We start from the raw sequence: 11910 nt of genomic DNA on the forward strand, positions 1-11910 counted from the left end.
AAATGACACCATTCTTTACTGTTTTAATTCCTCTATGTGGGCTGTGTGATCACAAATTATAATTGACATCCAGTGTTCAGGCGGAGGAGTCTGACAATCGTTTTTTTGGGGGGGATCATTTGTTAGTGTAAGAGTCAGAGGCAGAAATGGGGAGTATGCAGATATTGTCCGCAGCAGAATGTGGGCCATGTCAGACATGGCGACCATGCCAAAATGTCACTAGACACCTCCGACCCACAGACGCACACATGCACAACCTGCATCACATGAACGCCTCAGCTGATGGTAAGTTTAGGACAACGTGTCTGGAGGAAGGCTAAGAGGTGAAGGAGACGGCCCCTTTTTATTAAAATTGTAACCCTGAAACACATGATAAACCACATGATGTCACGTACTACGTGTCGAATGCTGGATTTAGATGTTGTTGCTGTTGTTATATGCATCAGTGCTGATCTTACAAAGGTCAAGACGAGGAGAAACACCTTAAATCATTTACAGCGAACACAGACAGATGATTGGCACCATAAATATTCATTTCATGCATGTACAGTATAGTAGACAAGATCCCATTCACATCACCTGAAGGTCTGATGGAAAACAATGTTTCCATTGACTCATATACATGCACTCATACGTGCGATTATACTCGACTAAGTTTTCTCATAAATATGAACTTCCACTCTCCACGGAATAGTATTTTGGAAGAAACAGTGATTACCACTTTGTTGGCATTGCAATGGTCACATAAAAAAAGAAGAAGAAAACACATCAATTTCCAGCGTTATTCCAATACTACTGCCATCAACATTAGTTTTAAGAAAGTCCTTTCGTAGTTTTCTTTTTCCTCAGCTGCCTGAATCTTGCAGCGTGTTGGCGAACACCTGCCCGACACACGTCAGGCGGCGACAGTCTGTGACATTTCCTCTGCGGAGCTATCTTTAGTGTGCACAGAGAGCCGAAGAGCCACGTTCCCTCCTGCCTATTGTGTGTTGTTTTTTTCTGGGGTCAAGAACCCACGCCAGACACAAACAAAAGAAGGACAACACCCTTCCTCCCATGTTGAGGATGAAGGCAGGAGGCCAAAGCAGCATAAACAACGTGAGCACATTTCACTGTTGTGGGAAACAGTGTGAAGCCTCGAGCCTGACATCCTGTGATCTGTCACGGGCTTATTCCATTGCATGTTTTATTAAAAGAAAAAAAAATCTGTGTCGGGGTCATCAGGTCAGAGGACTGATACACACCGGGGGCTTCAGAAGACGGAACAAATTATATTTCTTTCATTTTGAACGGAAACGTTAACCCTTAGTGTCTCATGGTGAACAAACTGAGGTTCGGGGAAAGTGAAAAGAAGAGAAGGACTATTCCAACACACTGAAAGTGGCCATTTCCATAGCGTGTTTAATTACAAAGTAACTGCAGCTCCAGCTGGTTTTTGATATAAAGAACTACAGAATATTGTTTGAAGTCTCGAGAAACTTGCAAAAGTGCGGTAGGAAGTTATTTGACTGAACGCGTCACTCTATTGTTTGTGAAAGAAAAACCTGATCCTATACTTAATAATAACCATGTCTGAAATGACAGGATGAAAGGGTTCGCTCATTGTGAGTTTGTCTCCTCCTCCTCCCAACTCACAGGCTCCATCTGCTGGTTGTAGTGTGTCACCTACTTTTTCCACCCAGCTTGATGGCAAATCAGTCGCATCTGGATACTAGAGGAATTCAGATAATGGATTTGGCTCGGTTGTCATTAAGAAAAACAAGCTGAACCCTAGTGGTAATGAAGTCACACAAAATACTGGATGAAAATAAAAGCAAAGAGAACAGTGTTATTCTTTATTACTACTGATTTATTTGTATAAAAGTGCAGAACATCATAAATACAGGTTATAAATGGTGAATAAATGAATAAATACATTAGGTAAAACAAACTGCGGTCAGTGTAGAATAAATGAAACATCATGCAGGATTGTAGAATTTTGAAGATATGGGTCCAGTATTTCGGCAGAGCTTTACATATCTATCTACATATCACGAATGACTGAAATCAAAATAATACACAGGATTTCTCAGTGTCCATTGTAAATCTTGACAAGAGAGGCATCAGCAGAAAGCCACTTCCTCCGCAGTGGTATGGCTACGCAGTCCACCTCCTCCCAGCCAGTCCTCGTCCAACTCGCCCAGAATCTCCTGCAGAGAAAGTTCAGGCAGGGGGAAGAGCTGGGCCAGCCCTGGATGTCTGGACTCCCCGCAGCCTTCCACAACATTCCCGCTCCACGAATCCTCCAGCTGCGAGTACTGGCCGTCCAGCGGCGAGCTGTTCTCCACACCGACATCCCAGTATCCAGAGTCGGGGGTGTCTGGGGTGGAGGAGTGGGAGTTGGAAAAGGTCATGTACGTCTGCTGATCGGCTGATCCCGGGTACATGAAGGCTGCTGCCTGGCTGGAGCTTGGGCTGTACTTCCTCATCTCCAGTGGAGAGTGGCACCACAGCGGCTGCGCAGGGGGGGTGCGGCTGCCCGGCTGGGGCCAGTAGCCCCTCATGTGTGGGCTTGAGCCGCTGTCCAGCAGGCTGCCCTGCTGGAGCCCAGGCATGGAGCCGTAATGTCCATGCTCCTCGATGGTGGGGTACGCAGGAGGACACTGTTGGTAGTAGCAGGCTTCATCCATCTCCTCCTTCACCTGGGTGGGGTAGGCGGGTGGGGGTCCCTGAGGTGGCAGAGGGATGGGGCCCACCTGCGGCCCCCTGTTGCCAACAACATGAGGCAGAGTGAGAGCGTCCTGATCTGGGGAGTCAGACTGCCACAGCGCTTTCTTGGCACCTTTGCACTTCAGGGTGCGAGCTCTTCTGTTCTGGAACCACACCTGGACAGGAAGGAGAGAAACAAGGAGCTTAGATTCGGAGCAGGTCAGATAAAGCGACACACTCTGCTCTGTTAATCATTTGCTGGACACCAGTGGACGGAGCAAATCTGTTGGTCCTCAGCTGTCAGAGCTTGTTGTACAGTCTATCTGTCCAGCCAAGCAAGACCCTGATAAAAGCCTGTGTCATCTCTGAAGATAAAGAAATTGATAGCGCTATCTGAAATTCTATGCCGAATGAATTTGAAAACAGAGGCTTTGTATGATAAGAAACCACAGTGCAAAATCCCTCACAACAGACGCATGTTTGAACTTACTGTATATGTTTATGTGAAAAGCACAGATGGACCTGTCCAATCTTGGAACAACACCAGTATCGAATTCCCCAAATACAGATGAATGAAATAATAAACTTGTCTGAACAAATAGTTTCCCTGAATCTACACCGCAACTTCATTTCATTTAAATTTACATATAATAATTATAAAGAATAATTTACACAAGGTGGCCCGAGGTGACTGCGTACCTGGATGCGAGACTCCGGCAGGCCTGTGGTCTGGGAGAGGTTCTCCCGGAGGCTGATGCCAGGGTACGGGTCGGTTTCGAAGGTGGCACGTAGGAGCTCCACGTGTTCCTTGGAGAAGCTGGTCCTCTTCCTGCGGCTGGTGCTGCGAGAGGAGCCGCCGCTGGAGGCTGCAGGCCTGGCATCATCTGAGGGAAGAGAAGGGGATCCAAACATCAGACAGGATCCAACATGAAATATTCTTTCATTAATATTATTCATCTGTCCTGTAATGAATTCCCTATTGTAAACCAAGTATTGTCCGGTCTCGCTACAGCAGCAACAGAATCATGCGCCTCACTAATGCATAATGTTGAATTTTGTACAGTAATGTGATACATATAATTGACAGATTCTCGTAGAAATGTTTTGCTTTTTGTAGACTTCCAATACGTGCAATGGAGATGCAGTATGTTTGCACAAACCAGCAAGAATTTGAGATTCGTATTGAGGGATTTTCTGTTATTGCCACACTAACTAACAATACCTGTCTAAGTCAACCTGGTGGTAGGAAAACCCACCAACCTGGTGCACTGAACTATTTCATCCAAACAATATCTCAACTAGCAAATACCTTGTTTTCCTCACATCAACAGACTATGAAACAAGTTCTTACCATTGCTAGAGTCCTTCCACATGGCAGCAGTTCAGTGAATGAAGCTCTGGATAGTGTGTTCCTTCACTGAGAGTCTCTGGAGTGTGTCTGTGTGTCTCCTGGATGGATCAGGGCACCTTTTATATTGATCACCTGAGTCCGCAGAAGGCCATGGTGGTAGATCCGGACCCGCCCCTCCTGTTTTACTTTGAGGACGGGTGAATGACAGGAGTAGTGTGACCGGAGCGGGCCTCCCCTGACCCGTTCGCACCTAATCACTATCAAAGTAGTGGCAAGGTCAATGGCAAATATAACATAATGTGGGAGGATTTGGGGTAAAACAAAAGAAGGTCTTTCTGGACTTGTGAGCCTCGTCGATACCACTTTACTAAGAGACGACATGCATGTGATTGTTTGTGTTCATGTGCCACTGACTGACAGTCAGCATGTTACAGCAAATAGTAATCACAAGACAAAGCCCAAAGACAGAAATTCATTATAGTCATTTATTGTCTTTTTTTTCTGTTATTTTAATAATGGCATTACTTTTTGGTTTTTGTGTTTGTTAACAAGCAATTTTTGTCAGCAGCATAAACCTTAAGACTACAAACATGTCTGAGTATATTTCAAGGCTTCACTTTAATTCAAATTTGGGCCCTTGGAAGTCATGCAATCAGTGTTAAACACAAACATGGGCGGCTTTGCAAGCTGTTGAACATTGATCAACCAACAATAGTCTTGGAGAAATATTTAACCCACAGGCTTTTGCAAAATACGAAATAGCACTCTGAGCCGAAGCCTATCAGCGGCTCCTGTTGTCTTTTCATGTGCACAGCAGCTCCCTGCTATCTCCAGAAGAAAAACAAAGGTGGCTAATTATTCAGTGATTAATTGGACAGTTACTCCGTCCCTTCCGCCGGCCTCACCACAGTGAATGAATGCATCAAAGTGAGTGTCAAGCTTGTCAAACAGCCCAACATGTCCAGGCCATGACCGATCTGTATGCAAACGCTGTCACCTTTAACCTCAATATGTCATTTTTTTTCTTCTGGAGTCTGACATGCTGCCAGAAAACAGCCATGTGGTTATTCACATGAAAAACGTTTTTTAAAAATCTGTATTTACACTTTGTAAATGCAACATGTCCTCTCTTATCGTCTTGAATAATTTCTCCTAATAATATCTGATGAAAATGTAAATGCCAACATACTGATTCAGAAGGTAAACAGCCAATACAGGACAAAGTGCTGAAACAGATTCACAGTGGGGTTTTTTTTTTTTAGGTGCACTAGAACACAATGCAGCTCGACGTCTACCAGAATTATCTAATGCAACAAATACAATCTCGAGCCATTTCTTTTTATCTTTATCTGGACAACCGGCAGAATCAATGTCTCCATGTGTGGAGACGGCTCCTGAACGTCCACCAACTCTCTCTGTGATCAGACACCATGTGCAACTTTTAGTCATCGGTGGGAGCTGGTACATAATAATGATTTAAATCAATTCTGGATATTCACATTCAAATAAAAAATGCATGCCACATATTTAATTATCTAAAATTAGTCTGATAACATGGTAGTATGGGAAAGACTCTTATCAATGCACCATTTCAGCAGATCAAATACTTGCCGTGCCCAAGTTTACATACAATGATCGAGTGATAAAAGCTAACACACGGTGCAGCCCATAGGCCATTCACCTAATGCAAAATCACTATGAAGAGCTTAGTTTAGTTTTGCCTCGACTCTACATAGATGTGTATATTGTCAGCTGATCAGCTTATCTCCTCATATAAATTAAATAGCATAATCCTCCAAACAGTGATGCAGCCAGTGTAACAGAGTCACAGGCTCCATAATCTTAGACATCACAGTTCAGACATACAGTCCTTGAGTCCTATTATATCTTTATCATATTGCCCTCAGAGGCTGTTAACATTTTTCAGGTCTTTTTTGGTCTTTGTTGTGGGATAAAATATATCATACATCATTACAGGATGATAGGAAGGTATGTCATTGTAAAACCAATTTTATGAAACCTAAATTCGTAATTTTTAAGATAATGGTAACATTTCATTGGCTAAAACTAGAAAATAGTGTCGAATTATTTATTTGGTTTTACCATTCATCAGCTACCAGTGAATAGGATATAGAGATAATTATGACAAAAAAAATAGGCAAAGTAGATGACTGATCATCTTTTCCACCTTATTCTCCGATCTACTGTTTGTGCTCCTTATCCAAAATAAACCAATGACATGACGTTATTGTGGAAGAGTTCAAACACGAGATAGGGGTGTTTTTGGACAATCATTGTGTAGGTTCTGTGTGAAAGGCTTTCCAACATGTAGAATGTTTTTATAGAGGTGATAGGACAAAGTCTGAACCAACAGAGGCCTGTGACTGTGACTAAAGTCATCTCCTCACATCTGTCAACGCTTCATACTAATTCTGATTATCCTGTGTTCACAATGGGGGGCGAAAGTATGAACAATATGTTTATTTAGGTGTCAGTGATTGCACTGTACGTGTTTGCACATAGCTGCTCACAGCTGGAGGCAATTCAGACGGTTTTTCTTTCCCTTTAAGATTGAAAAGTTTGAAGGTGAAGATAGGTTTCTATAATCACATCATGTGACTTACCTGGCTTTCCAAATGTCCACATTTGTTAATTTTTTTACGTGCACACATTTATGTGTTTTTTCCTTTGTCACATTGGAGGCCCCCATCTCCTCAGCTTCACGAGAAAGGCCCGGCAAAACACCACAAGAGGGCAGCATTGAAGCCAAGTGGTGTTACTGTGGTCAAATGTTTATTACTTAACATAAAGTCATAAACACCGACAAGAAAAGAAGAAAAAAAAACGTGTCAGTGGCAAAAAAAAAACCCCCAGCAAAACTCGTCAAAGGGTGGTTCATCGTGTTCATGTAGCACAGACACGCCGTTCCGTCAGCCTGCTGTTACCACACGGTCACATTTGACAGCGGCACCAGCGCGGAGCAGCAGCAGCAGCAGCAGCAGCAGCAGCAGCAATAATGGCTAAAAGTGACGGATGCGATTACTTTAAAAGAACCAGCATGTTCTGGATCGTGTCGGTGACCGCCGCCATGGGATATTTTACTGTGAGTTAATTTACAGCAGTTTTAACAGAAGAATGGTGGATCGAAGACGGCGCTAGCGTTTTACAGTTAAATGCCACCGTGGTGTGTGTTGCGTACAATGTCCTCCGGGTTGTTGTAATTGCGCTTAATAACAGAGTCGCGGATATTCTGGGGAAATGTTTTCTTCTATATATTCAACACTTTGATATTTTATAATAATGTCCTCGTGCTGACACGAGCAGCCTCCGAAGTCACTGTTGTGAAAGCAGTGAGTCTTATCAGGATCCCTTCAGCAGCCGCTTCGTCCGGTCGAAGTCCACGGGACCAGTGATCTGTCCACTGCGGCGGTCCTCCACCTCGGGCTGACGTGTTGCCTCACATCCAACGATGTCTTATAAACAAAAGTGTTTGGTCAATGCAATTAAAGCCGAATTGACAAATGTAGAAGGAGTAGTTGTAAAATGTCCTCAGAGTTTTTCCTGAACGCGTTGCTGTGCAGGACAGAAAGGCAACATGTCATAATAGGAAAGATTTTCAAAGGACTTCTGTGTATTTCTCCACACAGATTGTTATGTATCGTTTAAGCCTTTACCATCCTTCGCCTCGTGTACAGTAATGTAGACAGGCACCAAATCAATTGTTTATACATTATGTGATGATCAATAATAACTTGGGTAAAACACACAGATCAGCATTTAGATGTGTGTGTGTGTGTGTGTGTGTGTGTGTGTGTGTGTGTGTGTGTGTGTGTGTGTGTGTGTTTTTACAAGTTTAACCACACGTGAAGTGGAGTCTCTGGGCCCTTCCAACAGAAAGCCCCTTTGTGTGTCCCACCACGCTCCATCCAGAGTCCATGTGGACACATACCTGACGTGTTGGACAGGACGGGACAATGGCAGCAAGGCACAATGCATCATTATGTCTGTCCGACTTCACCGTGATGTGTGTGTTAGGTGCGCTCGGCAAATCATTTATTCATAAGGCAGCCATGTTATTAGGGGTGTCACTTCACGGGACACTGCAAATTTTTTTTTACGGAAATTAAAATGGTATTTGGGAAAATAGATAACATGGTTTTTTATCATGAATAGTTTATCTGTGGCAACAAGTCTCTTTAAGATGTGATAGAACTTTATTAATACTACAAATAGTCAATATTTGGTTGCAGTGAAAACTAGTTGTTGTTAATCTTTTAATTTTCATTTAGGTAAAAAAAAACACTCATAGAAACACTAATATATATATATATATATATATATATATATATATATATATATATATATATAACAGATTATTGTTGTGGTTTCTTCCGTGTTCACTAAAAATTTCAATCCAATCCAGTGACAAATAAACTGCTGTTGAAACTGAGAAATTGACAAAATTCATAATTAAGAAGCCTTTGTAGTAGTCGAGCTGTAGGATTTTGATTTGATTTTGATTTTAATACAAGTTTTATTCCTGTGAACTTTGTGGAGAAACTTGGTGACATGGAAATAGGGAAACGTCTGAGTTTGATTTCTGGCCGCGTTTGTGTGGAATGACACTAAATAAACCTGACAGAGCGTGGCTTAAAGAGAATCAGCAGTGAAAATCACTTTTGTCTTGCTATGATACAGAAAATTAATGGAACAAAATATATAAATAAAGAAACAACTCAGATTCATTTCCGAATGAGAATATTGATTTCAGTTTGCGTTTTTTTAAGGTGAAGAAAAAAACACATCTCCTCCCGACTGAGGGAGAGGGAGTCTGCTTCTGAGCCTGTGTCCTCATTCGATTTCACCTGACGATCAAAATTCCAACCACCCCCGCAAAAAAACCCAACATGGGGCAAAACTAATCCTCCGATGAAACTGTAAAATAATTCATTTGAATCGCATTGCTCCTAACAAGGCTGCCCTTTGCTGTACAAATCATAAATGTAGCCACTGTACAGTGGCTACAAGAACGACAGTTCTTGTGAAACTGACCCCGGAATTTCCGATGCTACAATCTAAAAGGGTTCAGCTGCCGACATTGAACTGCAGGTCAGATAACTACACAGTCGTTATCACCACAAAAAAGGACATGAGATGTTTGAGAGATGTTGTAATGAGACACAGAGAAGCTCGAAGGGTCTTGTGTCGGAGCATTAAACAGGCTGCAAGTATGCTTATAAAAAAAGAGTTTTGAAAGTTTCCTTTCAAAATGCACAGCATATGTGTATACTTTATACCATTTATATCCTTTACATGCAGAATAACAGTGTCCTATCCTGTGTTTTCCAGTGCATCGTGTTTGTGCCCGAAAGAATCCCGTACGAGTACCTTGGTTTTTACGGCAGCTTCTGCAAACACCTTGTGGACAATTACGCCGACATCATGTACAAAGGGTAAGTGATGAGGCTGTTCATTGTACCACTGTCGGTAAAGAGAACATACATTATGAACCTGTATTATATCCAGTGGATGAGCACAGTTCCACTTTTTCTATTCAGAATCGTTTGACATGGACGACGCTGATTCTGTTTTTGTCATTTTATTTTGGAGAAATGTTTTGTTTCATTAGAATCCAAGAGTTTCAACATGAGAATCAGTGGCAGTCATCATGTGATGTGTAGTGTTAAAGTCACATGGCTGACATACACAGTTTTATCGACTCCAAGCCGCAAATGTTTTTCGCCGTTAACAGATCGTTACCGCCACTTCCACCGGCGGCGAGCTCGTCGTTGCAGCAGAGTATTAAAGACAGCGATCAAAAGGCAATGACGAGTGAAGTCATGTGACACACAGGACGAGCCCTTAATGCTGAATGATTTCTGTGAGGAGGGTCGAAGTGGGAGTCGTTCAGACTTTCGTGGTTTGAAACTTGTGAAGTGGTTCAAGCTCTTATAGGATGTCATGTGACCCTCCCTGTAAATTCAGCACCGCAGGGGGAAAAACTAAAACATCATTACTGTCTGAATGTAGAACTGGAGACTCTCTGGTGACATCTTCAGGATGTAGTGTAAATGATCGTTCCTCAATTGAATAGATTTGTTTTTATTCATTTCTTTTTCTGTTACAGGTGGTTGGCAGCCTGGGCTATTCATGTCTTTGAGGCCTATATCGCTCTGAAGATGTGCAGGTAAGAATGACGAGAACCTTATTGTCCACTAGATGGTGGTGTCATCTTAATTTTTTTCATAAACCATCTCCCTTAAAACTTCTATTATGTAAACTGTGCCTACTAAAAAGTTCCATAACCCTTCAAAGTCTCAAAACTAATCGCAATCACTCAAAAAAGCTGCTTCTCAAGCATTTTTACTTGGATAGCACTATTTTAACAATAAATAGATGACTGAAGCACAGACATTTTTCAGTGTGGCTGTATGTGAGAACGCACATCCCTGCAGATGTTGCTCTGGACATTTTCCAGAACCTTTCCTGCCAGCTCCCTAGTAGAATTTCAGGAAAATGTCCAAGTGAGCCACGTGGGGAGTGAACACTGTGAGGATTTGGACTAAATGAGAACAGCAGCTATAGATATATATAGTTAATCGTTTTCGTCTCTGTGTCCCTGCAGAGACAAAGGTATCACCAACACGACCACACGCTGCATGTGGGTCTTCCAGACCTTTCTGTTCGGCTTCGCCTCCCTCGGCCTGCTCCTCAAGTACAACCCCGAGCGTCCCAAACAGAACTGACACCGGCAGCAGGAGCGTTTCAAACAAAGCTGCACAAGCTGAATTTCAAGAGTCACTTTGCTTCCTCGTGCCTCTTATTCCTCTTCTTCTTCTTCTTCTTCTTCTTCTTCTTCTGCGTCTTGTGCTCCGCAATGTGAAATCCTGCTGAACAACAAATGGAGGAAGACCCTTGAGCCTTTTTCTTCTGTAGTGTTTCTCGTTAGACTGGAATTTTGAAGTGGAGACATAACTTTGATTTATATGGTGCAAATATTTCTAACTTTATACTCTCTTCCTGTGATATTGCGATGGACTGACATCTCTTTCATTCCGTAGATTTTCTAGACACAAAGCTGTGGTGCCTTACAGATAATATATTTTTAACGTATTTACTGATCCTGGTACTAACAGAGGTTATTTAATCACCAGTGGTGAAGAATCTGCCCTGAGCCGATTATTTAGTGATAATTATTAAGAACAATATTAGAGGAATCTTTTTATGCATTCTCTTATATCTCATGTTGTTTACATCCAGCCTGGATGGTGGCAATAGGGATATTTTCTCAGCTGCTGTTATGAACATAATGTCAGACAGGTTGGCTGCAGATGGTACGCTGGCACCAGACTCAGGAGTCCTCCGGGATAAAAAACAAAAACATGCATGAACGATTTTAAATCCACATTCTGCATCGTGAGGTGCTTTTGAAGTTCTAAGTATTAAAACTGCAAAATAAAAAAAGTTGACTGAAAAACATGAAATGTGAATTTGTTTGTTTTTTTTACCCCTCAAAAGTGTTCAGGATATGTTCCCCGTGTTTTATTGAACTACACCAAAGAGTTAACCCAAAAAACACAAGAGCACTAAGAGAGTGTATAGATCTCCACCAGGGCTGAGCAATCCCCCACCCATATGCAGTTTCACCTTCAAAGTCCTGGATCCACTTCTGGATCCCTCACAAAATGTAATCAGTCCTCTGCGCGCCACCATTGAATATATATGAAAATGGAGGCAGTCAACGGGTCTGGAGAGTGCGTACAACATGTATTCTCTCGAAGCACCAGCAGATGGCGAATCCACTAGTTGCGAAAAGAAGACAATGAGAAAATGACTCCACTTCTCACTTGATTAATCATGTCAGTAAACAT

The 11910-nt window shown here is 42.3% G+C and overlaps 2 protein-coding genes across 2 annotated transcripts; one reads left to right on the plus strand and one right to left on the minus strand.

Annotated features, from left to right (window-relative positions):
* Positions 1-1916: 1916 nt before the first annotated feature.
* Positions 1917-4061, minus strand: mxtx1 (mix-type homeobox gene 1). The gene is made up of 3 exons (XM_047334955.1): positions 4040-4061; positions 3388-3572; positions 1917-2864 (listed from the first exon to the last, which is right to left on the minus strand). The coding sequence occupies exons 1-3, from the start codon at positions 4059-4061 to the stop codon at positions 2103-2105; spliced, it is 969 nt and encodes a 322-aa protein (XP_047190911.1). The 3' UTR covers positions 1917-2102.
* A 2916-nt stretch (positions 4062-6977) lies between these two features.
* Positions 6978-11523, plus strand: tmem254 (transmembrane protein 254). Its single transcript, XM_035606756.2, has 4 exons — positions 6978-7142; positions 9389-9492; positions 10167-10226; positions 10665-11523. Exons 1-4 carry the CDS (start codon positions 7056-7058, stop codon positions 10783-10785), a joined length of 372 nt encoding a protein of 123 aa, XP_035462649.1. The 5' UTR covers positions 6978-7055; the 3' UTR covers positions 10786-11523.
* Positions 11524-11910: the final 387 nt, after the last annotated feature.

This window comes from Scophthalmus maximus, chromosome 10, assembly GCF_022379125.1.
Source record: "Scophthalmus maximus strain ysfricsl-2021 chromosome 10, ASM2237912v1, whole genome shotgun sequence".
NCBI lineage: Eukaryota > Metazoa > Chordata > Actinopteri > Pleuronectiformes > Scophthalmidae > Scophthalmus > Scophthalmus maximus.

What these genes read in the sequence shown, in the direction of transcription:
- mxtx1 (XM_047334955.1), bottom strand. Translation starts at nt 4,061, where the DNA reads ATGTGGAAGGACTCTAGCAATG. An exon ending in GTGGAAGGACTCTAGCAATG is followed by an intron (nt 3,573 to 4,039) that starts GTAAGAACTTGT and finishes CTCTTCCCTCAG; the next exon opens with ATGATGCCAGGCCTGCAGCC. An exon ending in TGCCGGAGTCTCGCATCCAG is followed by an intron (nt 2,865 to 3,387) that starts GTACGCAGTCAC and finishes CTTCCTGTCCAG; the next exon opens with GTGTGGTTCCAGAACAGAAG.
- tmem254 (XM_035606756.2), top strand. Translation starts at nt 7,056, where the DNA reads ATGGCTAAAAGTGACGGATGCGATTACTTTAAAAGAACCAGCATGTTC. An exon ending in CCGCCATGGGATATTTTACT is followed by an intron (nt 7,143 to 9,388) that starts GTGAGTTAATTT and finishes TGTGTTTTCCAG; the next exon opens with TGCATCGTGTTTGTGCCCGA. An exon ending in GCCGACATCATGTACAAAGG is followed by an intron (nt 9,493 to 10,166) that starts GTAAGTGATGAG and finishes TTTCTGTTACAG; the next exon opens with GTGGTTGGCAGCCTGGGCTA.